Source organism: Equus caballus, chromosome 7 (genome assembly GCF_041296265.1).
Source record: "Equus caballus isolate H_3958 breed thoroughbred chromosome 7, TB-T2T, whole genome shotgun sequence".
Classification (NCBI taxonomy): domain Eukaryota; kingdom Metazoa; phylum Chordata; class Mammalia; order Perissodactyla; family Equidae; genus Equus; species Equus caballus.
In genome coordinates, this window is record NC_091690.1 from 51,429,102 (window position 1) to 51,454,590 (window position 25,489).

The window sequence follows — 25,489 nt, forward strand, 5'->3', positions numbered from 1 at the left end:
ACCACTCTCAACGCCATGTTAGAGATGGGGAAACTGAGGCACCGAGCAGTTAAAGGCTTGGTGGGACTGCGACTGGAGCCCAGGCCTGAGCACCGCCTGTGCAGCCTGGCGCTGGCCCAGCCCCCGCCCCGCCCCGCGGCGGGCACGCCACCGTGGACCCGGCCTGCGCTGGGCCGCTTCCAGCCATGGGCCGGCAGGGGGAGGGTGACCTCTCGCCGCCGCCGCGCCCGCCCTCCGCGCCCTCCCGGAGCTGGGCCCTGGCCAGCCCCGCCCCCGCCCGCCCCCCCGCGGCGGCCCGGCTGCACCGGGCTGAGGAGGACAGCGGGGGAGACCCCGCCCCGGGGACCGGGGCACTGGGACGGGGCCGGACAGCCCCACGCGCGCGCGCACCTGCCGCCCAGGTGCAACCGCGAAACTCTCGCCTCCCGCTGCGCGGCCGGACCGCGGGCTGCCGAGGGGCGTGGCCGTGTAGGGGCGTGGCCTTCGCGGGGCGGGGCCTTGGGGGCGGGGCGAGCGCCGACGGCCCGGCAGCCGGGCGGCGGCGCGCGGAGGACGCCCGGGCGGCGGGACGCGGGGACGGCGGCGGCCGGAGCGCGCGAGGCGAGTAGGACCCGGGGCTGGTTAGGGGTTCGAGGTTCGAGTCCGGATCGGGGTTCGAGCGTGGTCCCCACCCCCCTCCCCCAGTTCGAGGCGCCACCTCGCCGGCATCTCCGAGCCTCCAACGCCACCGTCTGTGCCCAGACCTCCCCGACTTCGGGTGTCGCGGTGCCCGCGGCTCTGTCCCCTCCCCTGTTCGGACCCCGTCCCCGCTTCTCTCCCCCACCCCGCCCTCCGCGCCTCTGCCCTGCCCCTCTGCCCCAGCGCTGCCTCCCCGCTCCCCCCGCTCCGGCCTCCCCCCTGCTGTCCCCCGCGCTGTCCCCCCGCGCCCTCCTCCGCGGCCGGGCCGCGCCAGGCCCCAGCGGGCGGGAAGGCGGCCGGGCGGCCGGCAGGGCTGGGCCTCGGCCTGGCGGCTGGGCCGGCGTGGGGAGCCGCAGCTGTTTGCCATTAGCCGGGGACCCCCCCCCCCCCGCAGGCCCCGCCCCCTCCCTGCACGGGGCGGGTCGTCCTCCTCGTCCCCGTCTTTGGGGCGGGAAGACCCCAGACACGTCCAGGCAGGTCTGGGAGGGGGGGTTTAGGGAGACCCCGTCGGACATTCGTGTCCCGCCCTGACCCCGCGAGCCTTCCGCCTGTCCCCTCTTGGAGTGTCCTGGCTCCCTTTCTCTCCATCTCTCTCTGTCCTGTGGCCCCCTCCCCGTCCCCCAGAGGTCCCCTAGAGGGACAGGGGCCTCAGCCGCAGACATCCCCCCGCACACTCCCCTCCCCGGCTCAATCTGCTTTCTCCACCTGGAGTCCACCTGCCCACCCGGAGGGCGCTCCGACGGCTGGAGACCCTCAGACCTCAGTCTTTCTGTCTGGGAAATGGGCAGAGGGTTGTGCCGTGGGGGTGGGGGTGGCTGGGCCGGCAGATTCTCCCGCCTGCGGGGCTTACGTTCAAATCCAGGCCCAGCCACCTCCTCCTCCAGGGACCCCGGGAAGTCAGCGCGCATTTCTGTGCCTCCAGATCCCCATCTGTAAAACAGGGTGGTAGCTCGCCGCCTGGTGGGGTTGTCCTGGTGATTATTATAGTCGTTACTGTCATTCGCCCCACCCGTGTCCCTCCAGGGGCCCCCACAGGCTGTTCCAGTCCTGCTCCCTGCCTCCAGTCTCTCTCAGGTCCCCCGTGAATATTTTTTATCACGTCTCCGTTGTGGAGGAGTGAGCCTCCAAGCAGGTGGGAAACCAAAATCCCGATCATCGGGGACCGTGTGTTCCAGGCGTTGAAAGACAGAGAAGTGAGGACAGAGTCGTGGAGGGACGGGGAGAGAGACGTGGAGAGAGGTGCAGAGACAGAGACGTGGAGAGACGCAGAGAGACGTGGAGAGAGATTGAGCGGGAAACACGAGGACAGAGTGAGAGACGAGGACAGCCCGGCTGCCCCTGGAGCCCCCGCCCCGCCTTCATGCCCAGCAGGTGGCCCGCCTGGCCCATCCTCCCAGGTACCCGCTGCCCTGCACCGGCAGTCTGGAAGGGGTCCTCCCATGGTGGGATGGGCTGGGGCCTCTGCAGCAGGGTGTCTCAAGGTCAGACAGCAGAAAGGACTGGCGCAGCTCAGGCAGAGTGCTGGGGACAAAGTTCTGGCCCGACTCCAGGGCTGGGGTGGGGGGCGTAGTGAGAGGCCCTGATTGCCCCTCCCCTTTGCAGCCCCCAGGCGCCCCCTCTTACTTCCTCCCCCACCCCCACGACTTCCCGGGCCACCGCCTGCCTTCTATCTCTGCTGTGCCCCTGAGCCGGACGCGTCCTGGGGGGGCAGGAAGTTCTCGTGCAGCCCAGCAGCGAAACTGTTTATTTTTAGAGAAAATTGTTTCCATAAAGGGGAAAAGGCTTTGCTCCTCCCTGCCTCCCCCCAACTTTCCCTACCCCCCCCCCACCCTGCCTGGCCTGCCCCGGCTCTGTTTTGGGGTCCCCTACCCTGAGCTCTATCTCTCTTTGTGACCCTGGGTCTCTGTCGTCTCTGTCCCCCCCCCATTAGGACCCAGCCCCCTGCCCACCTCAGCCCCCATCTGTCCTCGGAGCCCGCTCATGGCTGGGGCTGAGCGGAGGGGGTCCAGGAAGGGTGGGGCCTGTCAGGCTTGGGGCCCCCCGGCCCAGGGCCTTGTGGAGGCGGGGCTGTGGGAACAGCTGGAGCCTGTCCAGGGGCTGGACAGATGTGCAGGCGGGCCCTGAGGTTGGGTTTCTTTGTTCCAGGCCGCGGGGCCCCCCCATCCCTTTCCACAGTCAGGCTGGGGGTGTGCCTCTGCGAGGGTCCGGGACTCGGGGCGGGAGGGGTTCGGGAGGGGGACAGCTGGGGAGGGGGTGGCCACGTCCCCTCCCATCCCCCTGCAGACTCCTTCTGACTCCCCGCTTGTTGCCCCTCTCCCCAGGTAAGCTGCAGCCCGTGCTGCAGGCAGTCTGACTCAGTCCCCAAGGTGACTCTTGAGGAGTGGCTGCACCCCGGAGGATGGCTCAGGTCCTGCACGTGCCAGCCCCCTTCCCAGGTCAGCAGTCTGGTGGGGATGAGGGCCCTGCGTGCAGTTAGGGGTGGGGGGGGACATGGCTCTGTCCTGGAGGCCGGAGGAGGGACACAGCCCTGCTCTGTGTGGCCTGGGGGAGGGGAGAGGGCTCTGCCCTGGGGTCTGGGGAGTTGGGGAGGGCTCCGGCCCTACCTGAGGATGGGACACCTGTGCTGAGGGCCTAAATGGGGACCACCTGGCTCTGCCCTGGGGGGTCTGATCCGGGAGACAGTCTTTCAGGGAAAGGGGTAGAGCTGAGCGGGGAGACAGGGCCCTATCTGGGGGCGCTGGGAGGGTAGGCACAGCCCTGCCCTCGGGGGTTCTGAGGGGGTGACAGGGCCTTGCCCTGGGTGGGGGACACAGCTGAGTGCCTGAGCGCCCAGTGGGCTCATTAACCTGGAGTCTCCCAGGGCATCCCTCTTGGCCCCAGGAGGGGACAGCAGCGTTCAGAGGCCCCGCATTTCCCCCCACCCCAGGGACCCCCGGCCCAGCCTCCCCGCCCGCCTTCCCTCCCAAGGAGCCCGACCACCCCCCCTACTCGGTGGAGACGCCTTACGGCTACCGCCTGGACCTGGACTTTCTCAAGTACGTGGATGACATCGAGAAGGGCCACACGCTGCGCCGGGTGGCCGTGCAGCGCCGGCCCCGCCTCGGCTCGCTGCCCCGCGGCCCTGGCTCCTGGTGGACGTCCACCGAGTCCCTGTGCTCCAACGCCAGCGGGGACAGCCGCCACTCGGCCTACTCCTACTGCGGCCGCGGCTTCTACCCGCAGTACGGCGCCCTGGAGACGCGCGCCGGCTTCAACCCGCGCGTGGAGCGCACGCTGCTGGATGCGCGGCGCCGCCTCGAGGACCAGGCGGCCGCGCCCCCCGGCCTCGGCTCCCTGACGCCCAGCGCGGCCGGCTCGACGAGCTCGCTGGTGGGCGTGGGGCTTCCCCCGCCGACGCCGCGGAGCTCGGGACTGTCCACGCCGGTGCCCCCCAGCGCCGGGCACCTGGCGCACGTGCGTGAGCAGATGGCAGGCGCGCTGCGCAAGCTGCGGCAGCTGGAGGAGCAGGTGAAGCTGATCCCCGTGCTCCAGGTGAAGCTGTCGGTGCTGCAGGAGGAGAAGCGACAGCTCACCGTGCAGCTCAAGAGCCAGAAGTTCCTGGGCCACCCCGCGGGGGCCCGGGGCCGCGGAGAGCTCTGCCTGGACCTCCCCGAGGCCCCCGAGGACCCAGGGGCGCTGGAGATGCGGAGCGTGGGCACCTGGGTCCGCGAACGGGACTTGGGCATGCCCGACGGGGAGGCGGCCCTCGCCGCCAAGGTCGCCGTGCTGGAGACCCAGCTCAAGAAGGCGCTCCAGGAGCTGCAGGCCGCGCAGGCCCGGCAGGCCGAACCCCCGCCCCAGGCCTGGCCACCGCCGGACAGCCCCGTGCGCGTGGACACCGTCCGGGTGGTGGAGGGGCCACGGGAGGTGGAGGTGGCGGCCAGCACGGCCGCCGGGGCCCCCGCGCAGCGGGCCCAGAGTCTGGAGCCCTACGGGGCAGGGCTGCGGGCCCTGGCGACGCCTGGAGGGGCCGAGAGTCCCCCCGTGTTCCGTAGCCACGAGGTGGTGGAGACCACGTTCCCAGCGCCCGCTGCGGCCCCCGGCAACGTCCACGTGGTGAAGAAGATCAGCATCACGGAGCGCAGTGGGCCGGCAGGTGAGCCCCAGCGGGCAGGGGAGGACGCGGAGGGTCCCTCCTCCTTCCTCTGAACGCCAGGGTCCAGCCCCGGCCCTGGCCTTCCACCAGGCCGACCACTCGGGCCCTCAGAGCCTCTGTCTCTTTCTCTGCATGCCGCCATCTCAATGCTGTAGGGACCATATGGAGAAATTGGATGTCTAAGTGTGTCTCCTCATGTCTAGCGCATTGTGGGTGGCCAGAAAACAGAAGGTTTTTGGGGGAGGGGTCTCAAGGCTGTTGGATTGCTGGGCAAAAACCCCTCGCTGTTTATTAACTAAGTGGCAGGAACAATCTCAGACCAGTTTAAGCAGTGAAAAGGAAATGTATTGTTTCTGTAACTTAGCAACAGCTTCAGGCATAGCTAGATCCAGGTGCTCGAATATCGGGACTCTTTAACTCTCTCTTTCTCCTTCTCTGCACCCTGGAGGCTTCTCCCTCAGGCAGGCAAAGGTGGCCCCACTACTCCAGGCATCTGTTTTTGAAGCTCAGTAGAAAGAGAGCCCCTCAGTCTAAATAGCACCAGTAAAAATCTGAGAGGTGGCCCTCATTGGCTGGTGTGGCCATCGCTGAGCCAATCACTGTGTCCCCCACTGCCTAGCCCAGCATCCTGGGGGCAGAGGAGCCCCACCAAGTCCTGTGGCCAAGTCCTGGGGAGGAAGGGGTGCTCCCTAGAGGAAGTGCTGAGTCCTCATGCCAGGAAAGGGGATGTGGAGTGTACAGAATGGCAGCTGCCCCACCACGACCGCCTGATGCCCCTGGAGAAGCTGCCAGAATGATTCATAATAATGATGACAGCTGTACTTTATCGAACACCAGCCTGGTACTGGGAGCTATGCCAAGTGTTTCACCCACAGAGGACCTCGAGGGGGTGGGCTGTGCAGCCAGGCGACCTGGGTTCAAAGTCCACTTCTTGCTGTGTTACCCTGGGTGAGTGACTTCACCTCTCTGGGCTGCAGCTTTGTATCTGTGAAGTGACATAATAATAGCCCCACGTCTAGGACTCTTGTGACTTAGCGCTCGCAGTAAGCGCTCCATCAGTGCCCGTTGCTGCTCCTGCTGATAATTTTCGGGTCAACTCTGTTGATAGCCGGGGAAACTGAGGCTCAGGGAGAAGTCACACAGCCAGGAGGGGGCTGAGCTGGGATCTGGACCCGGGTCAGCCTGAGCTGCAGGAGGCTTCATCCAGCCTCGAATGTTAGGTGCCAGGAGCCCCCCAGAGGGACCAGAGGGCACAAGCTGGAGGGCGGGCCCAGCTGTGTTTTTGCTTCCCCATGTTCCTGGACAGCTGCGGACACCGCCCCTCCGCTCCGTGTCCATCCAAACACCCCGCCCTGGGACTCTGGCCCCCAGCCAGGCGCCCCGCCCAGCAGCCTCCATTCCAGATGTGCCTCCCGGGGCGGCCAGGGGCCTCCTGCCTGCGGGATGCACGGCCGTAGCCATGTCCCCACCTTTGCAAGCCGCTGCCGCTGAAAGTTCTTCCTCGTCTCTCGCTTACCTCCTGCACGCTGTGGCCGACCCCGTCTCTGCCTGCTTGAGCAGAACTGGAGTGTGTGCCTTCATTCCAGCACCTTCTCGTTCCACGGAGGTTTGTCAAGTGCCTGCTATTTGCCAGACTCTTCTAGGCCCTGGGGGCAGAGCGGTGAATGAGGCAGACAAAATCCCTGCAATAAATAAGTGAAGAAATGGCCTTTCAGAGAATACGCGTTGGTGACAAACAAGGGCATGGGGTGGTTGGTGATTGGATGGGGTCGGGGCTTGGGTTAAAATTCTGGTTCCCTGCTCTCTGGCTGTGTGTCCTTGAGCAAGTTAGTTAACCTCTATGTGCCTCGTTTGCAAACCGGGGGTCCCGACAGCTGGATGTCACCAGATTCACATGAGGCTTCAATGCGTCAGGTCATGTCAAGGGTTCCACGTGGCACCAGCCATGCAGTGGGTACCCAGCGGTTAGCTCTTGGCTCTCTGGCCAAGATGTGACGGGAAGCAAGCAGCCAGGTGGCCAAGAGGTGGGAAGGAGACTGTGCCTCCCAGAGGGGGGCACAGCAGGAGCAAAGGCCCTGGGGTGAGGAGGGGCTTGGTGCATCCAAGGTGTGGAACAATCTGGAAAAGCATGAGGCCGGACAAGCGAGGTCTAGGGAGGCTGGGCATTAGGAGTGGGTCCCGCCAGGCTTGTAGACTGGGGAGGAGTCATATGGGAAAGGAAATGGATGATATGAGGACTTGACAAGTGTTGGGACCATGTGTTCCCTCAGCTGGGTCAGCTCCATGTGTGGGTCAGGGAGGCCTCCCTGGAGGAGGCGGCAAGGAGGAACCCAACTTCTCTGCCATCTAGAATTCTCTCACTGCAGCCAAAGCCTTCTGTTCCGGCTGCCAAAGTTGGGTGGGGCCACTAGAGGACCAGAGACCCCACCAAGGCCCGTACCCCACCTGGCCAAGGCACCGCAGAAAGATGAATGGGCGCGGGGCGGCTGGGCGCGTGCATCCGTACGATTCCTCCAGGCCTTTGACATTCCCTCTGCTCTTGCTCGAGGCATATTCCTGTGAGCGCAATTGATATTCTTCGTGGAAGGTTTGGGGAGGTGGAAGGATCTAGAACAACAGATAACCTGCCCTAGAGCCCAGCACCGCCCGCACGCAGCTGCCGTCCACACTTGTGCTTCTTTCCTTCTGAAATGTTGAAACGCATCACGTGTAGTTTCCAAGGCCCGCGACACAGAGCTGCAGGAATTTGTTCTTGGGCTTTGTTTTAGTTTTAAAAGGATTTCAGCAGCTCTTGCTCTGGGCCAGGGCGTTATTTGGCGCCCCTTTCATAGTTTAGTTCATTTAAATTCCTGTGAGGTGGGGGGTGTTTCTATGCCCATTTTACAAATGAGGAAACTGAGGCACGGGGAGGTTAAGGGGTTCGCTCCTGGTTTCCGAAGCCGGGACTTAAACTCTTTGATTTCTTGGCTTTCACAACATCCCAGCGGCATTTCTTGATGTTCTTAAAAGCTCTTGGGACGTGCTGTTTGCCTTTTAACCGCCATGTCACTCCTGACTGTCCGAGGTGCCACGCAGGCATCCTTCCTCGGGAGTCCCTCGTGTCCTCCGGTCTGTTTTCTCAGGACAGGTTTCTGGAAGGGTATTTTTTGTAGGATGGTGATGTCTGTCACCAAATGGCTTTGCAGTCGCCCTGTGGGCTCGACTCCCTCCCCGCAGTGGGTGGCTGAGTGATGGAATTTTTTTTTTTTTTGAGGAAGATTAGCCCTGAGCTAACATCTGCTGCCAATCCTCCTGTTTTTGCTGAGGAAGACTGGCCCTGAGCTAACATCCATGCCCATCTTCCTCTACTTTGTATGTGGGATGCCTACCCCAGCATAGTGTGCCAAGCGATGCCATGTCCGCACCCAGGATCCGAACCAGTGAACCCCGGGCCCCCGAAACGGAACATGCACACTTAACCGCTGTGCCACTGGGCCAGCCCAGTGATTGGAATTTTTTGAAACTTCTTTTGGACTTAAGGAGCCCAAACCTGAGTTAATCTAATTCTTCACTGATCTGTGCATGAAGGTCTTCACCTTCAGTGCTGAGGGCCGGTAAATATTTTAGGTTTGCAAGCTGGACGATTTTGTTGCAATGACTCCATTCCGCTCAGGTTTGTTCTTTCCAGCTTTATTGGGATATACCTAACGCACAAAAATTGCACATTTTTAACGTATATCTTTTGATGAGTTCGGTGGCTCAGTTCTGCCTTTATAGCCTGAAAGCAGACATAAACGATATATAAATGAATGAACGTGTCTGTGTGCCAATAAGACTTTGTGTCCACGCTGGGATTTCAAATTCATGTGATTTTCATGTGTCTCAAACGGAATCCTCCCTTTAATTTTTTTCCCCAACCATTTAAAAACATAACAACTGTGCCCACGGGCTGTCGTTTGCCAGCCTCTGCTCTATGCCATTCACACCCTCCCATCTCATTTAATATCATTCCTTGCAATCCACCTTCCAGAAGCTTCTTTAGATATTTGAGTGTCCTTGAAAAATATGCCTGGTGTGTGTTTAATTTCCTAAAATGGTATTGTGCTTTAGAAAGAAAAAAAAATCTCCTTCTGTTCCGTATTTTTTCCTCTCTACACACTATTTTTGAACTTCTCACCCTGACGTTCATAAATCTGGTTTGTCACTTTTAATGACCGTGTAGATTTCTGCCCTAGGTATGCGCTGCCCTTTTCTCATCTGATCCCCCCTTGGTGGGCACCTGGGTTACTTCCAGCTCCTGGTGGCTGTGAACTGTGCTGGAGCCACCCTCCTGTGTCCCCTTCTGAGGGACTACTGGCTCACAGGGAATGCACAACTTTGCTCCAAATTTTGACTGATCCTCTCCAGAAAAGTTCCCCGTGTCCACACTCCCACCAGCCACACTTGGGTCCGAGGTGTCCATTTCCCCACCCCACCCCCCCCCGACATATAGCTTATGTATCCTTCTGATTTTGTGTCCATCTGACACTGGGGCAAAGTGGTGTCTCCTTGTTGTTTTAATTTACATTCTTTGATTTCTGGTGAGGTTCATCCTCATATGTATTTAATAAGATCCCTTTCTGGGTCCCTTATTCGTAGCCTTCGTCCATTTTTCTTTGGGCAGAAGTTTCTGGCACATTCTAGAATAGCCACAGCCAGCCCGCTGCCAATTTTTATACAGCCCACAAGCTAAGAATGTTTTTTGTGTTTTTAAGTGGTTGAACGATATGAAAAGAAGAATAACATTGTGTGACATGAGCAAAATTATATGAAATTCAAACTTCTTAGGGCGCAGCCACGCCCCTTCATTTACATACCGCTGACGGCTGCTTTTCCACTCTTGGCGACTGAGACCTTTGGGCCCACGGAGCCAGAAATATTTACTATCTGGCCCTTTACAGAAAAAGTTTGTGACTCCTGTTCTAGAAGATAATCAATCCTTTACTCATGCTTGGTGTTGGAAATACAGCCATGTGCCACGGAACGATGTTTCTGCCAACGAGGGACCGCGTATGTGAAGGTGGTGCCACGAGATTAGTACTGTGTGGCCTGGGCGTGGAGTCGGCTGGCCCGTCTGGGTCTGTGTGTGTGCACGCCATGAGGGTCACACAACGACGACATCGCCTAACGACGCTCTGCTGGCAACTGGTCCCTGTCGTTAAGCGACGCATGACTGTCTTCTCCCAGTCTGTATTCTACCAATTAACTTTGTCTATGAAATTTTCAAAAATCAAACAGAGAGGCCAGCCCAGTGGCGCAGCAGTTAAGTTTGCGCATTCCGCTTCGGTGGCCCGGGGTTCACCGGTTCAGATCCCAGGTGCGGACATGGCACCGCTTGGCAAGCCATGCTGTGGTAGGTGTCCTACATATAAAGTAGAGGAAGATGGGCATGGATGTTAGCTCAGGGCCAGTCTTCCTCAGCAAAAAAGAGGAGGATTGGCAGCAGATGTTAGCTCAGGGCTAGTCTTCCTTAAAAGAAAAAAAAAATCAAACAGAAATCTTCATGTTGGATATAGTTAAACCCATCGTATTTTCCATTTCTTTTCATTTTTAATTTTTTCCAGTTTTATGGAGATATGTGACATATAACATTGTATTTGTTTAAGATGCACAAATTATTTGATAATTGTATATATTGCAAAATGATCGCCACAAAGAGTTTAGTCAATATCCGTCATCTCACAAAGTTACAAGTTCTTTTCCTTGGGATGAGAGCTTTCAAGATCTACTCTCTTAGCAACTCTCAAACTGACAGTACACTGTTATTATTTTTTTGGTGAGGAAGATTGGCCCTGAGCTGACATCTGTTGCCAATCTTCCTCTTTTTTTTTTTTCTCCCCAAAGCCCCAGTACATAGTTGTATATCCTAGTTGTAAGTCCTTCCAGTTCTTCTGTGTGGGACACCGCCACAGCATGGCCTGATGAGTGACGTGTAGGTCTGCACCCAGGATCCGAACCTGTGAACCCCAGGCCACTGGAGTGGAGCGTGCGAACTTAACCGCTCAGCCATGGGGCCAGCCCCCTACAGTGCAATATTATTAACTGTAGTCCCCATGCTGGATGTTACGTCCCCAGGACTTTGTGTTATAGCTAGAAGTCTGTACCCTTTGACCCCCTTCACCGGTTTCCCCACCTCCCACCTCTGGCGACCACCAGCCTGTTCTCTGAATCTTAGAGTTCTGTTTTTTCAGATTCCACATGTAAGCGAGATCATACAGTATTTTTCATATATGGTTTGTGCTTCGAGGAATTTTTAAAGGCCTCTTTCCCCTTCCTGAGGCCCCCCATATTCGGCTCTCTTTTCTTCCTGTAGCTTCGCGGTTGTATCTTCCTATTGATCCCTCACTTATTTTTGGTGTGAGGTGTGAGGTAGGGGTCCGACTTGAGTTTTCTTGGGTAGAGTAGCTGCTTTTCCCAACCTCACACCAGAGAGCCCGCCTTTTCCCACTGACTTGTGGAAACCCTGTCTCCCCGGGGTCCCCGTAGCCTGTGCTGGGCTCTCTCCCTCCTTCCTTCGGCCATGTCTTCTGGCAACAATGCCCGCTGTTTGCATTTGTCGTGGCTTCTGAATATGTTGTCTTCTCTCGTAGGCTGGGCTCCCCATCTCTGCCCTTTTTTGTAGAACTGTCTTAGCTGCTCATGGGCTTGAGTTCTTCTGTGCAAATTTTGGTATCGGTTCACCCCGTCCTCCAGTGGAATAACAATAACAAACGCTATCGGTTTTATTATTGTTGGTGTTATTTTAGCATCGCAGTGTCCGACCTTGACCTCCTCGCTGGAAACAGCCTCCAAGCTTTGGAGGCCGGGCCTGCTTTCCCTTTGGGGCGGAATGGTCCCTGTGCTGCTCTTCCTTTTTTTTTTTTTTAAATTATTTTTGTAATTATAATTTTTAAAATACATATAACATAAAATTGATCATCTTAACCATTTTTAAATGTCCAGTTCCGTGGCATTTAGCATATTCACGTGTTTGCACAGCCGTCCCCACCACCTGTCTCCAGAACTTTCTCACCTTCCCAAACTGAAGCTCTGTCCTCATGAAACACTGACTCCCCCCCAGCCCCAGGCCCCACCCTCCTCCTTCCCGTCTCTGTGGATGTGACTCCTCTGGGACCTCCTGTGAGTGGATTGCACAGTGTGTCCTTCTGTGACCGCCTCCCTTCCCTCGGCGTCATGTTACTCCACCTAATTTCTTGATGCTGACAGGTTTTTATGTCCAAAGCCCTGAGTTTGGGGCGACACTGAGATTCCGAGCTGGCCTGTCACCTCCTGACACATCCACTGGGCCACACAGGGGTATATTGGTTGATTGCTTTGGGGCGAATTTATTGACAAGGTTTAAAAAAAAAAATCAGGAGATTCCCATAAAAAGCCGGCGTGTGCTCATGGGTCCCCACGGATGGCGCTGGAACCGGCCTGGGACTTCATGGCCAAGTGTCCCGTCCATTCCACACGCTCTGCACACACTCTCTGTTCCTCGCTGGAGCCGCGTGTGGCCCTCGGCCTTGAGGAAGTGGTCCCGTGTCTGTCAAAAACAGTCTGAACCGTTGAAGGGCAGTCAGATGAGATTAGTCTGCAGAGCCCATGACCAGTGACAGGAAGGGGACGTCCTGGGGAAGTGGTGACACGGAAGCCACACGTGGCCTGGGGGGACCCGAGTGGGTTCTGAAACTCGGCCAGCCACGCCAAGTGGCCACGCGACTTTTGTTTCGGGCTGCTGGCTGGTGATCAGGGGCTGGAGCCCCCTGCCAGCCCCGCTCCTGGGTGGGCAGTGGGTACCCTCGGGGCCCGGGACCCACACAGTCGCCTTTGTCCTCAGATCAACCTGGGTGTGTGGGGTTTTTTTTTAAATTGTGATAAAATACATATATCATGAAAGTTACCCTTGTAGCCATTTTTAAGTGTCCAGTCCAGCGGCATTCAGTGCACTCCCATTGCTGTGCAGCCACCCCACCATCCATCCCCAGCACTCTTTTATCTTCCCAAACTGAAACTCTGCTGGGGTGCGGCTGAATGTCCATTTTCCAAAAGCCCTTATTGTTTATTTTTCCTGATTTTAAAGTAACACCTGCTTCATGTTAAGTAAAGAAGAAAAAAAATGAGGCTGGATATGAAATAACATCCACAACACAAGTGCAGTTTTACAAAAAAAAAAAAAGGTTGTAATATTGTCTTATTGAAATATAGTTTAGAATTCTCTGGAATTAACAAATGTGTCTGGAGCTCTTGATGCGCAGGCCTTGTTCTCGCCCGATGCCCCAGTTACTTTCTTGAATCTGCACAACTTGCCAGGAAGAAGTAAATGTTAGCTGCCTGAGGCACAGAGAGGTTAAGTGACTTGCCTGAGGTCACACAGCTCTCTCGTGCCAGATCTGAGTCCCTACCATGAGCACCACCCTTGGCTGTAATCAAACCTAGTTTCCAGACAACACTCAGTATGATGTTGGAGGGGGGTCACAAGCCAGGATTGTGGGGTCACAGGGCCCTCCTTGTCCCTCACCGGCTGTGGGACAGGCAACAAACCGAGGTTGGAATCCGATTCTGCCACGCGCTTGCTTGCCGGGTGACCTCGGCAGCCCCCTGTGCCTCAGTTTCCTCATCTGGAATAATCCCACTTCCTCAGGGGCTGGGAAGATTTAATGTGAGAATTAGCCCTCGGAGCTCCTGGCTCCCAGGGGTGGTTCCTAATACTGTCATTGTTTGCTGTTGTCACACACCCTGAGCGCCTCTTTCCTGCGCCTCCAGGGCTCCCACAGGCCCCCGCAGAGCCGTCCTTGTCGCCCCCGGGGTCCACAGCCGCCTCCCTGGCACAGCCCGAGAAGAACTCAGGCCAGGCGCCCACCCGTGACACCACCACCAGGGAGCCCTCCAGGCAAGCGGCCTCGTGTGTGTCGGAGGGGGCCGAGGGCGCAGGTAAGCAGGGTGGCCGCCCGGAGGAACAGGGCGCTGGAGGCCCGGGCACAGGGTCTGGCTTCGGTGACACTCACGACACCACCATCCCCACAGGCGGGCCCCAGGCAGGTGTGCGGTCCATCATGAAGCGGAGAGAGGAGGCCGCAGACCCCGCGGCGCACCGCAGGAGCCTGCAGTTCGTGGGGGTCAACGGCGGGTGAGAGGACCCCCCGACACCGCATGCCCTGCCCTGCGCCCAGCTTCCCCCTCCTGTCCGTTCCGTGGGTCACTCATGCCCAGGACACTCCCAGGACCCTGGGCTGGACCCCTCCCTCGGATCATTCCTGTAACCAAAGCGCAGTTGACAGAGGAGGAAACTGAGGCACAGAGAGGCCAGGTGCCTCGCTGGAGCTCACACAGCTAGTTGCGAGTGAACCCGGGGGTAACTACTGCCCCACACGACCCCTCAGGAGGTGCTAGAGCGCCTGGTACAGGGAGGCCCAGGCACAGACATGCGGGTCCAACCCCCTGGGGTAGGAGCAGTGACAGAGGACAATCAGACAGTGGGGGCCTCCAGGAGGTTCTGCCACCCCCAGGGGTGGCCCTGAAGGAGGGGACAGGCAGGAGCGAGCAGGCGAAGAGTGGAGGGCGCAGTGCAGCATGGGAGCGGGAGGCATGGTGAGCCATGGTCAGGGTGGGGCCTTGAATGCCAGGCCCAGAAGCCTCTGTCCCGAGGTCGCCAGAAGCATGAGGGTCCTCTTTGCGGGGGGGCGCGGGTCTGCATCCAGAACACCTGTGTCACGAGCAAAGCATAGGAGGCACCAAGGGGTGAGAAGGGAAAGCCGTGTCCCCCGTCCCTGGCCGCCCCCCCCAAGCGCGATCACAGTCACAGCTGGCATTTATTGAGCACTTACGGTATACCAGATGCCGTAAGCCACATCCCTGCAGCCCTGTTATCCCCATTTATCAGAAGGGGAAACTGAGGCCCAGAGGAGTCAAGTAGTCAGAGCCCCCCGCCCCTCCCCCACTGCATCCCCGCCCACCTGCAGCGTCTCCCCTACCCCACCCGCTCCCCTCCCAGGTATGAGTCCTCCTCCGAGGACTCCAGCACGGCGGAGAACTTCTCGGACAATGAGAGCACAGAGAACGAGGCCCCAGAGCCCGAGGAGAGGGTTCCGAGTGTGGCTGAAGCCCCCCAGCTGAGGCCCGAGGAGACAGCGGGAGCCAAGAGCAGCCGGGAGGAGTGTCAGCTGTCTCGGGAGTCTCAGCACATGCCCACAGCCGAGGGGGCATCGGGAGCCAACGCGGAGGAGGAGATTCCGTCAGTTTGCTGGGTGGAAGGAATTCAGGCTGGGCTCGGGGGTGACCTCTGCCTCAGCTCCCACCGTTCCTGCCCTCTGAGGGAACCTCTATCAGTCATGCACACTTTAGTCTGAATTAGCAAACAAGCACTTTCTCCTTCTGGGCCTCTGAAGGTCTGGAAGCTTGGATAAAGGGCCTGATAAGGGCAATTTGGGCTGTAGGGGTTAGGATTTAGGGGGTGGGCAAAGTTTGTCCTAAGCCACTCACCTTCTTTAGGACATTTGCCCCACCTGCCCATCCTGTTTATGTCTCTTTTTGTTCCCTGCTGAAAAATCTGCTCTGGGGAAAAGATTTTCCATCTGCCACTGGCCGCTTGGAATAAGCTTTGGGCCGTGCGTCCACTTTGTCTCAGGGTCTGTGTATTCCCCGTGTCTAGCCCCTGGGGTGCAATGTAAAATCGTGGCCCTGGTGGGCACCCAGGAGCCTGAGTTGGGTGCTCCCAAGATGAACTGCCCCCTCGTCTGTCCCTGGCAGGATGGAGCTCAGTCCTGACCTCATCTCCGCCTGCCTGGCCCTGGAAAAGTACCTGGACAACCCCAATGCCCTCACAGAGCGCGAGCTGGTACGTGGGGCCCCTCCTGCCCTCCACCCCACCCCGCTCCACTCGTCCACAGTGTCACCCCAGGATCCAAGCCGGGAGTTTGTGGGGTGCTCAAGTCCCGGGCCTGGGGCGGGGCCAGGAGGTGGGAGAGGGTGCCCCGTGTGGCCTTGGCTCCTGTTCCTTTTGGGGGGCTCGAGGGAAGGGGCTGCTGTTGTGCGGGTCACTTCCGGGATGGGGATGCCCGCGCCTGTCCCTGGGGGGGAGGGGGCAGTCCCTGGGATCGAGGGGTCCACACGCTCCTGCGGAGTCCCCGCTGGGGTGGGGATGCCCCACCTTTGACTCGTCTGGGGCGGGGCCGTCTGTCCCCACGCTCCCCGCCCGGGCTCTGTCGCCGCCCTCACGCCCTGTCCCCGCCGCCCGCGCGCAGAAGGTGGCCTACACCACCGTGCTGCAGGAGTGGCTGCGCCTGGCCTGCCGCAGCGACGCGCACCCCGAGCTCGTGCGGCGCCACCTGGTCACCTTCCGGGCCATGTCGGCGCGGCTGCTGGACTACGTGGTCAACATCGCCGACAGCAACGGCAACACCGCGCTGCACTACTCCGTGTCGCACGCCAACTTCCCCGTGGTGCGCCAGCTGCTCGACAGCGGTGAGCGCCGGCCCCAGGCTTGTGGTCCATGGGGGCGGCGCTGATCTCCCAGCCTGATGGGGGAGACCCTGCCCTCCCAGTCCAATGGGGGAGATGCTGCCCTCCCAGTTCTGATGGGGGTGACGCTGATCTCCCAATCTGATGGGGGAGACGCTGCCCTCCCAGTCTGATGGGGGAGACGCTGATCTCCCAGTCTGATGGGGGAGATGCCGCCCTCCTATGTGGGGAGGGAGATAGCGCCCTATCTGTGGCCGCAGTGTGCTGAAAACGGTAGGCATGGTATTCTAGAAAACACAGGGACCTTCCGCCACCCTCGCATACACCGTGTATAAAGAAGGCCGCACCTCTGGAGCTCTAGTCTGAGAGAGGGGTGTGCCTCCAGTCTGGGATGTGGAGAGAAGACGTGGTCCTCAACTGGGCAGGCAGACTTGCCCCTCCTCAGTCTGATGGGGAAGACAGCCTCCCAGTCTGATGGGGGAGGCAGAGCCCACAATCTGATGGAGGAGACACAGGCCGATCTGAAGGGTGATTGGCTTTTGCAGGTTAACAGGGGAGACAGCTCCCGCTCTCAGCCCTAAATGTGGGTGCCAGTGTCGGGGGCCCCAGTCTGATGGAGGAGGCACAGCGTCCACTTTTAGGAGCCCCTTGTCTAACAGGGTGGCACAATGGACATGGAGATCCCTGGGACAGAAGAGGTTGAAAAGGGAGAAATTAGGTCGCAGCAAGACTGATGGAGGAGACATGAGCCCCAGCACTCCTTTTGAGGGTGGGACAAGCTTCCAGTCTGATGGCAGGATGTGGCCTGGTCCTCGGGGCCCTCCGGCAGCCTGAGGTGGCCCAGCCAGCAGTGGGGTGAGGGCTCATGTGCTCCCGGCCCCCCAGGTGTCTGCCAGGTGGACAAGCAGAACCGAGCCGGCTACAGCCCCGTCATGCTCACCGCGCTGGCCACCCTGAAGACCCAGGATGACATCGAGACGGTCCTGCAGCTCTTCCGGCTCGGCAACGTCAACGCCAAGGCCAGCCAGGTGCGGGCCCTCCCCCTCGTGCGCCATGCCCCAAACCAGACCTCGTTCCAGGCCCGGGGGAGAGTCCCCCCTCCCCGGATGGGGAAACTGAGGCTCAGAGAAGCAGAGTCACTGCCCCAATGTCACAGTAGAGAAACGGGGACATGAACCCAGGGAGTGGCTCCAGGCCCCGTCCTTTTTTTTTTTTTTTTTTTTTTGAGGAAGATTGGCCCTGAGCTAACATCTGCTGCCATTCCTCCTCTTTTTTTTTTGCTGAGGAAGACTGGCCCTGAGCTAACATCCATGTCCATCTTCCTTTACTTTATACGTGGGAAGCCCACCACAGCATGGCGTGCCAAGCAGTGCCATGTCCACACCTGGGATCCAAACCGGCAAACCCTGGACCACCAAAGTGGAACGTGTGCACTTAACCACTGCGCCACCAGGCCGGCCCCTCCAGGCCCCGTTCTTGATGACCCACCTGCCAGGCTGCCTCTGAGGCGGGACCTTCTGGTGGCCAGAGGCCAGGGGTGTGGGATGACACAGGCCTCCGCCTTTCTTAATCTTGTCCCACATCCTCTTGGTGACTCACCAAGCAGCAGCTGGACGCTGGGGCTCCGAGGCGGACAAGCAGGCACCGTCCCCACCCTCCCGAAGCTCTGGCAGCTGCCAGCATCCCCGGCGGCACGGAGGGTCGGAGCGGGTTTGGACGGGGGGCTGTGGGACGCCAGCAGGGCAGTGAGAGGGCAGTGGCAGCCACTCCCGGGTTGGGAATCTCCCATCGCCTGCAGTGAGGAGCGGAGCTGGGGGACTGTGGAGGCGACCAGAGTGTGGACGGCTGTCTGGCCATAGGGGCAGCCGGGACTCCATGGGGACAGCAAGGGGGGTGGGATTTCCAACAGCCTCAACCAGTGAAAGAGAGAAGCAGGGCGCCGTGGTGGCGTCACAGGAGCAGACCCTGCTCACTTTTTTGTTCATTTCATTTTTCTTTAACAAAAATTGGCGGGCCTGCCCGGTGGCATAGTGGTTAAGTTTGCTCTCCGCTTCGGAGGCCCAGGGTTCGTGGGTTCGGATCCCAGGTGTGGACCTACACACTGCTCATCAAGCCATGCTGTGGCAGCATCACACATAAAATAGAGGAAGATGGGCACAGATGCTAGCTCAGCGACAGTCTTCCTCACCAAAAAAAAAAAAATTTTTAGTGGTTTCTATTTTTTTAATTGAGGTGAAATTCACATGAGATTAACCCTTTTAAAGCATACAGTTCAGTGGCGTTTAGGACATTCGCAATCTCATGCAACCACCACTTTTACCTACTTCCAGAACATTCCCATCATCCCAAAAGGAAACCCTGCGCCCGTTAGCGGTCACTCCCCATTCTCTCCCCCCACCGCCACCCGGTGCCTGGCAGCCACCAGGCTGCTTTCTGTCTGCACGGGTTTGCCTATTCTGGACATTTTGTATAAACGGAATGGTATATGTGGGTTTCTGTGTCTGGCTTCCGTCACCGAGCATCGTGTTTGCAAAGTTCATCCGTGCTGCATTTCTTTTTAAGGCTGAATAATCTCCTGTGCTGTACGTATACCGGATTTGTTTATCCATCCATTCACCGATAAACGTGGATTTAATTTTTAGGAGCTTTAACTGACGTACAGAAAAACATGCACATCTTAGCTCCATAAATTTTTACCTGTTTACCTCTGTGAGTGAGAACCTGCTTTAATTGGGCGTGGGGCGCACCTCCCCGAGGAGGGGACATTTAAGCTGAGACCCGAGGGATGAGAAGGAGACAGCAGGAGGAGGGACCAGGAAGTGCAAAGGCCCGGTGGTAGGCAGGATTGGGATACAGAAGGAGGCCAGCCAGTGGGGGTGTGTTAGCATCAGAGGACTTGGGAGCCATGGAAGGTTCCGGAGCAGGGATGCCATGCTTCAGGGCCTGCACGGTCCATAAGCCTGTCCCTTGCTCTGCCCAGGCGGGGCAGACAGCCCTGATGCTGGCGGTCAGCCACGGGCGCGTGGACGTGGTCAAGGCTCTGCTGGCCTGTGAGGCGGACGTCAACGTGCAGGATGACGACGGCTCCACGGCGCTCATGTGCGCCTGCGAGCAGGGCCACAAGGAGATCACTGGGCTGCTGCTGGCTGTGCCCAGCTGCGACATCGCACTCACCGACCGCGTGAGTCCCCACCTGGTGCACCCCCGGGAGGGCGGGAGTGGGTGCAGGGCATTGTCATAGCAATGGATGCCTTCCAGGACGGGAGCACGGCTCTGACGGTGGCCCTGGACGCGGGGCACAGCGAAATCGCGTCCATGCTCTACTCCCGCATGAACATCAAGTGCTCGGTGAGTCTCCATCCGGCAGGGCGGAAGGCGGGGGGTCTGGGGGTGGCCAGAGGTTATGAAGAGCTGATGGCATGTGGCGCCCATGCCGAGGACTTTACCGGCGTACCAGCCTCCACGTGTGGACCCTTTGTGCTGCCCCATGAGGAAATGAGGCTGCACGGTCATGGTCGGCATAACAGTATTCAAACCCGGATCTGTCTGGTTCCGAATGCAAACTCTTTTTTGTTGTTGTTGAGGAAGATTGTCCCTGAGCTAACATCTGTGCCCATCTTCCTCTATTTTGTATGTGGGATACGGCCACAGCATGGTGTGATGAGTGGTGCTGGGTCCACACCTGGGATCTGAACCTGTGAACCCCAGGCTGCCAAAGCAGAGTGTGCAAACTTAACCACTATGCTATCAGGCTGGCCCCTAAATGCACGTTCTTAACCGCCATTTGCTCATTTGAGAAATCTTTACGGAGCATCCGCTGTGTGTTTGGCGTTGTTCTAGGCTCTGCCATCACAGCACCAAACAAAACAAAAAGGTTTCTGTCCTCAGAGAGCAGAATTCTAATCAGAGAGACCTAAGCAAATCAGCGAATCCTAGGCAGGTGATGGTACGTGCTGGGAAGAAATATAAAATGGGGTAAGAAGGACGGCGAGTGTCCAGGCAGCCATTTTAGACCTTGGCAGAGAGGTGACAGTGGAGCCAACACCTGAGGAAGGGAGGGAGCAAGAGTGTGGCTGTCCAGGCAGCAGGAACAGCCAGTGCAAAGGCCCTGAGGCAGGAGTGTGCCTGGTGTGTTTGAGGAGCGTCATGGAGCCCAGTGGGAGGAAGTGAGGGCAGGGAGGTGATGCCACAGATTGTGCAGGGCCTCGTGGGCCCCTGTGAGGACTCTGGCTTCTACTCGAAGCGTGTCAGTGTATTAAAGGCCTCGAGAAGTCTCCCCGTAAGGAAATCCCACCCAACCGCGTCTCACCCAGCATGTCTCCTATTCGACCGCAGAGATCGGGGCCGTTAAAATCACGCCTGTTGGCCACTCTTCTGGAAGCATAATGGGGACAATATTGATAGGTGCTGTGTGCTAAGTGCCTGATGGAGGAAAAGCACATCCTGTCTGATGGAGGAGACAGGGCGCTCCTCATAGGTCCCCAAAACAATACCCTTGTCTGATGGAGGAGCCTATCCCCTGTAGTCTGATGGAGCATGCTGTCCCCTCCAGTCTGATGGAGGAGGCCATCCCTTCCAGTCTGATGGGGGAGGCCGTACCTTCCAGTCTGATGGCCTGTACTAAGTGCCCCCAGACCTGGTTTCTTAAACCCTCCACAATAACCTGATTCGGTTGCATAAAGTCCTGTTATTTCCATTTCTCAGGTGAAGCTTAGACAGGTTCCCTCCCTGGTTCAAGGTCGCACATCCAGGAAGGGTGGAGGCCGCGGGGTCCGTCTGACTCCAGACCTTGGGCAGAAGCCTCACTGCCCCCTCCTCCTCACCCCCACCTTGCACTTGCCCTGGCCTCCCCAAGGCCTGTCTGGGGCTGGGTTTGAGGGCGGCATGGTGGGTGTCATCCACAGAGGCTCCCCACAAGGTCCAGAGAGAGAAGGGCGCTGAGATACGAGCCGCCAGTCTCCTGCCTGCTTCCTGAGGCTCCGAGTTTTTCCGGCTTCATTCCTGGGGTGTCAGGATCCTGGGCCTCAGCCGTGGCGCTCAGGGGATCAGCTCTGGGCCTCAGTTTCCTCAACTGGAAGATGAGGGTGATGGGGCTGGGTGATGCCCTTCTGTCTGATCTGTGGTCCTGAGGGACGAACCCCAACCCTCCATCACTCGCCACCTGGCCCACTGCCATTGCCTCTGTCCTCGTCCCCTGGCCCCCATCCTCACTGCCCTCTCCCATCTGTTTGGAGAAAAAGCCAAAGTCATCCTTGGCACAACCAAGTCCTGCACAACCACCCACTCTCCTTCCTCTCTCCTCGCTCACTCTGCTCCCGCCTCTGGGCCTTTGCACTTGCTGTGTTCTCTTCCTGGCATGCCCTGCCTCCTCGGCTGGCCCCTTGACATCGTTCAGCTCAGCCGTCACCCTCCCCGCCCACCCGCTGTCCACTTTCATCCCCTTCCAGACCTTCCCGCCCAGGAAAATCCTCTCCCGCATTCCTTTGTGTGCATCTCCTCCACAGCATCGCCTTCTTGAGGCCAAGGGACGAGGCCTCTTGTTCACTCCCGGCGGCCACAGGGCCAGCCAACAAAGCTGGCGCCTCGCAGGCCCGGGAAAGGATGCCAAAGGAGGAATTCGACTTCTCGTTTCAGTTCGCCCCGATGTCAGACGATGAAAGTCCTGCCTCTTCCTCTGCAGAAGAGTAGCCGTGAGGGGGCCTCTCCGCGGGGACCAGCCAGCCCCAGCGCCAACCGTCCGTCCCTCCTCCTCCATCTCTCGTCCCCTCCCTGGCCAGCCCCCACTGGTACCCACCAAGGCCCCATCTCAAAGGCCAGTGGGATTTTCTTCTGCTTCCCAGGGGGGCAGCCCCCACAGCGACAACACGCCATCGTCCCGCGGGCTTTTCCCGGCACCCAGTTCAAAGCCGCCCCAGCGCCGGCGGAAGCTGCCTTCTTCCATGAAGTGGCGCCAGGGGCTGATGCTGGGGCGTGGGCTTAACCCTGAGAACCATCGACTGACAATTATGGACGGGGGAAAGGATATGGGAGTTCTGAATCATCGGGGGAGGGGAGAGTCTTATCACTTGTTGCCAGATTTGAAAGTCACTGGAATCGCCTCTATTCCTCTTAATCCTGAATGTTCCCGCGCGCAGGTTGTGTCTAGAGCGGCTTCAGGCCGCCTCCCCCCCCCCCCCAGCCCCGGCTCCCACATTTAATTGTCTGTAATCGCGTCTTGTCCCTCCCCGCAGCCGCCTGCCCCGGGGGGCTGTTCTTGTGGTGTCTTCACAAAACGCATTCTGCCCTGGTCAGCCGGGGCGGGAGCTCAGCGATTTCTGCCCTCCTGCTGCCACCACCCGGGTCCCCCCATTCGGGTGGGGGGCTCAGGACCCAGCAGCCGAGAGGGGCCAGCGTTTCCCCCCTGTCGGAAATTAACCAGAGAAATTAAAGGAGAAATTAACCAGAAACCGTGCCCCCCACCCCCGAGGCCCCGGCCAGGGCTCCCGTTCCTAGAAAAGCCTTCAGACGTGGATCCAGGGCAGCTGCCGAGTCCCCGGGCTGAGAAGCCTGGTGGCGGCCGTCCCTGTCCTCCCCGAGGCCTGTGCTGTTGGCAGAGCAGAGGGCGCCGCAGGCCCCACGTGTGCGTGATTAAAAGCTGGCCGTTCCCGAGGGCCCAGCGCAAACTTAAGGAGACAGGGCTTTGCCGGAAACCAAACAAGGGCCAGCTGGGTCCTTTAACCACCTCCAGGCTTCCTGGGGTTGCCTGGACCCCAGCCTGCTGGAAACGGGGCTCGCCAGACACACGCCGCCCCCCGCCCGGCCTGTCGGGTGCCCAGAAGCTGAGCGGAGTTTCTTTCCTGTTCCTTCCTTTTGTGAACCAAAAAGAAACCAGGGGTGGGTCTTGAGCTTGGACAAGTGCCTTGTGACAGGGGAGTAAGAGCCACTGGGAAGGGGGCCTCTGCCCTCTCTGGGCCGCCAGGGTGGCAGGCAGACCCCAGCAGGACGGAGCGCGTCCCCAGAGCCGCGTCCACTCAGTGAGGCGAAGTGCTGGCTTCTGTCCTGGAAAAGTGGGTTTCTCGGCTCGATGGAGGCTGGCTGTAAGAAGAGAGAGCTTGGATGGTCAAAGGAGACACCCTAGATGGTGTGTGTGTGTGTGTAACTGGAGAGAAAACCAGACCCAGGCTGAGTGACCACTGGTGTCTGACGGAAGGGAGAAGTTTTGAGAAGCGGTACAAGAGTCGTGTGCCCGGGTGTCCAGCCCCGGAGTCAGTGGGTGCGTTTCTTGGAAGCTTCTAGAAGCTTCTAGAAGGATCCCTGCATTCCCTTCCCCCTCGGGCCCACAGGGCTTGGCGTGGGAGGATCCAGGGAGGACCTGCCCCGTCCCAGTTCTCTTCTCACATGTATCCATGACCCTTGACCTCACTTTCTGACCACGGTACGTCCACAAAGACAGTATTACACTTAAATGAAGTATTCCTTTTTGTAATCGTTTTTAGAAAGTAAAGGAATTTAATAAAGCTGCCTTATGATAAGCTGACACGTCTGCATCTGGCCTTTGTCTCACTGTACACCTCCTTCAGCTTTGAAATGGATCTCTTTTTCAAAATGGACTTAATTTGGGCCTGGTCCTGTGGCGGAGTGGTTAAGTTCGCGTGCTCTACTTCAGCAGCTCGGAGTTCACCAGTTTGGAGCCTGGGTATGGACTTACGCACCGCTCATCAAGCCATGCTGTGGTGGCGTCCGGCAGAGAAAACCTAGAAGGACCTATAACCAGGATACACAACTTTGTACTGTACTGGGGCTTTGGGAAGAAAAAAAGAAAGAGGAGGGCTGGCTCCGTGGCCAAGTGGTTCACGTGCTCCGCTGCAGCAGCCCAGGGTTCGGATCCTAGGCGCGGACATGGCGCTGCTCGTCAGGCCACATTGAGGCGGCGTCCCACATCCCACAACTAGAAGGACCTGCAACTAAGATATACAACTATGTACAGGGGGTTTGGGAAGATAAAGCAGAAAAAAAAAAAAGAAGATTGGCAACAGTTGTTAGCTCAGGTGCCAATCTTTAAAAAAAAAAAAGAGGAAGATGGGCAACAGATATTAGCTCAGGGCCAATCTTCCTCACCAAAAAAAAAAAAAAAAAAAAAAAACACCACACACAAAACCAGACTTAATTTGAACAATGTTTAAAGCTACGGAAAAATTACCAGGCCAGCACAATAAACTCCCTTAGGTTCTGCCCTACACATAGCTGGTGGCTACTGTATTGGGCTTCAAAGTTAGAGAACATTGTCATGGTGACAGAAAGTTCTAACAAACACCCACCTTGAACATCTAGGAAAAATCCTTACTGATTTTTTTGCCTCGTGACAAAACAATTGATGCTAATTGTAAAAGGTAAAATTCAAACAATACAGAAACGTGTGGTGTAGCGGAGGGTGCCGTCGTCCCACTTGGTAGAAATGCCTGCCATTGTCAACACTCTGGAGTATCTCCTGCCAAACCTTTTTCTAATAGGTTGGGTCTTAAACGATCTCGTTTTGCTGTTTTATTTTTTATTGGGGCATCATATACATATATTTTGAGTACAAGCCTGTGTTCAAAAGTGTACAGCTCCACGGCTTTCCACAAACTAAACATCCCTGTGTCACCAGCACCAGGACAGGAAGTAGACCATCCTTGGCCCCCCCACCACTCCCCACAAGGGAGATCGATGATGGACGGTCGCCCTCCCGACTTCTCCCTTCCTCATTTTTCCTCTGGCTTTTTCCACCGGAGATGTGGGTGGGTTTTAGAGGTTATTGGAAGTCCCAGAAATTTCACACGAAGTTGTGTGTTTCTGAGCGGAAGGTCCAATGCTCTTGTCAGCTTCCCAAAGGGGTTTGTGAGCCAAGAAGGGGCTTTTGGGGGAAAAAAAAATTGTTTCTCACAATTGCCAGGACCATTTTTTCCTCATCTTTGTTGTCTTGTTCAGCTCAAGCTTAAGACCCCATGGGCCCCCATCACCCAGATTCTCACTTTGCCTTTTGGATGGAGATTTTTGTTTTTAATTGTGGTCAAATACAGATCCCATAACATTTGCCGTCTTAGCCATTTCTAAGCGTCCGGTTCCGGGGCATTAAGCACATTCACATGGTTGCGCAACCTCGCCCCCATCCCTCTCCAGAATTCCTTCATCTTCCCAAACTGAAACTCTGGCCCTGTTAAACAGGAACTTGGCACAGCCCTCCCCCAGCCCCGGCCCCCA

The 25,489-nt window shown here is 58.1% G+C and overlaps 1 protein-coding gene across 4 annotated transcripts; it reads left to right on the forward strand.

Annotated features, from left to right (window-relative positions):
- Positions 1-23,786, forward strand: KANK2 (KN motif and ankyrin repeat domains 2). 4 transcript variants are annotated; one of them, XM_070274077.1, is made up of 13 exons: positions 1-600; positions 1,854-2,075; positions 3,000-3,113; positions 3,646-4,813; positions 13,577-13,744; positions 13,838-13,940; positions 14,805-15,044; positions 15,560-15,647; positions 16,054-16,273; positions 17,156-17,298; positions 19,251-19,451; positions 19,529-19,618; positions 21,905-23,786. In XM_070274077.1, the coding sequence occupies exons 1-13, from the start codon at positions 16-18 to the stop codon at positions 21,956-21,958; spliced, it is 3,396 nt and encodes a 1,131-aa protein (XP_070130178.1). In that variant the 5' UTR covers positions 1-15; the 3' UTR covers positions 21,959-23,786. The 4 variants fall into 4 exon arrangements, with proteins under 4 accessions (XP_070130178.1, XP_070130179.1, XP_023501154.1 ...); XM_070274079.1 differs by having other exon boundaries at positions 525-600; positions 3,605-4,813; XM_070274078.1 differs by lacking the exon at positions 1,854-2,075.
- Positions 23,787-25,489: the final 1,703 nt, after the last annotated feature.

Bases quoted from the DNA above. Each gene is read 5' to 3' on its own strand.
- KANK2 (XM_070274077.1), top strand. From the start codon at position 16: ATGTTAGAGATGGGGAAACTGAGGCACCGAGCAGTTAAAGGCTTGGTG. The intron at 4,814-13,576 runs GTGAGCCCCAGC...CTGCGCCTCCAG, and splicing joins GGAGCGCAGTGGGCCGGCAG to GGCTCCCACAGGCCCCCGCA. The intron at 15,648-16,053 runs GTACGTGGGGCC...GCCCGCGCGCAG, and splicing joins CCCTCACAGAGCGCGAGCTG to AAGGTGGCCTACACCACCGT.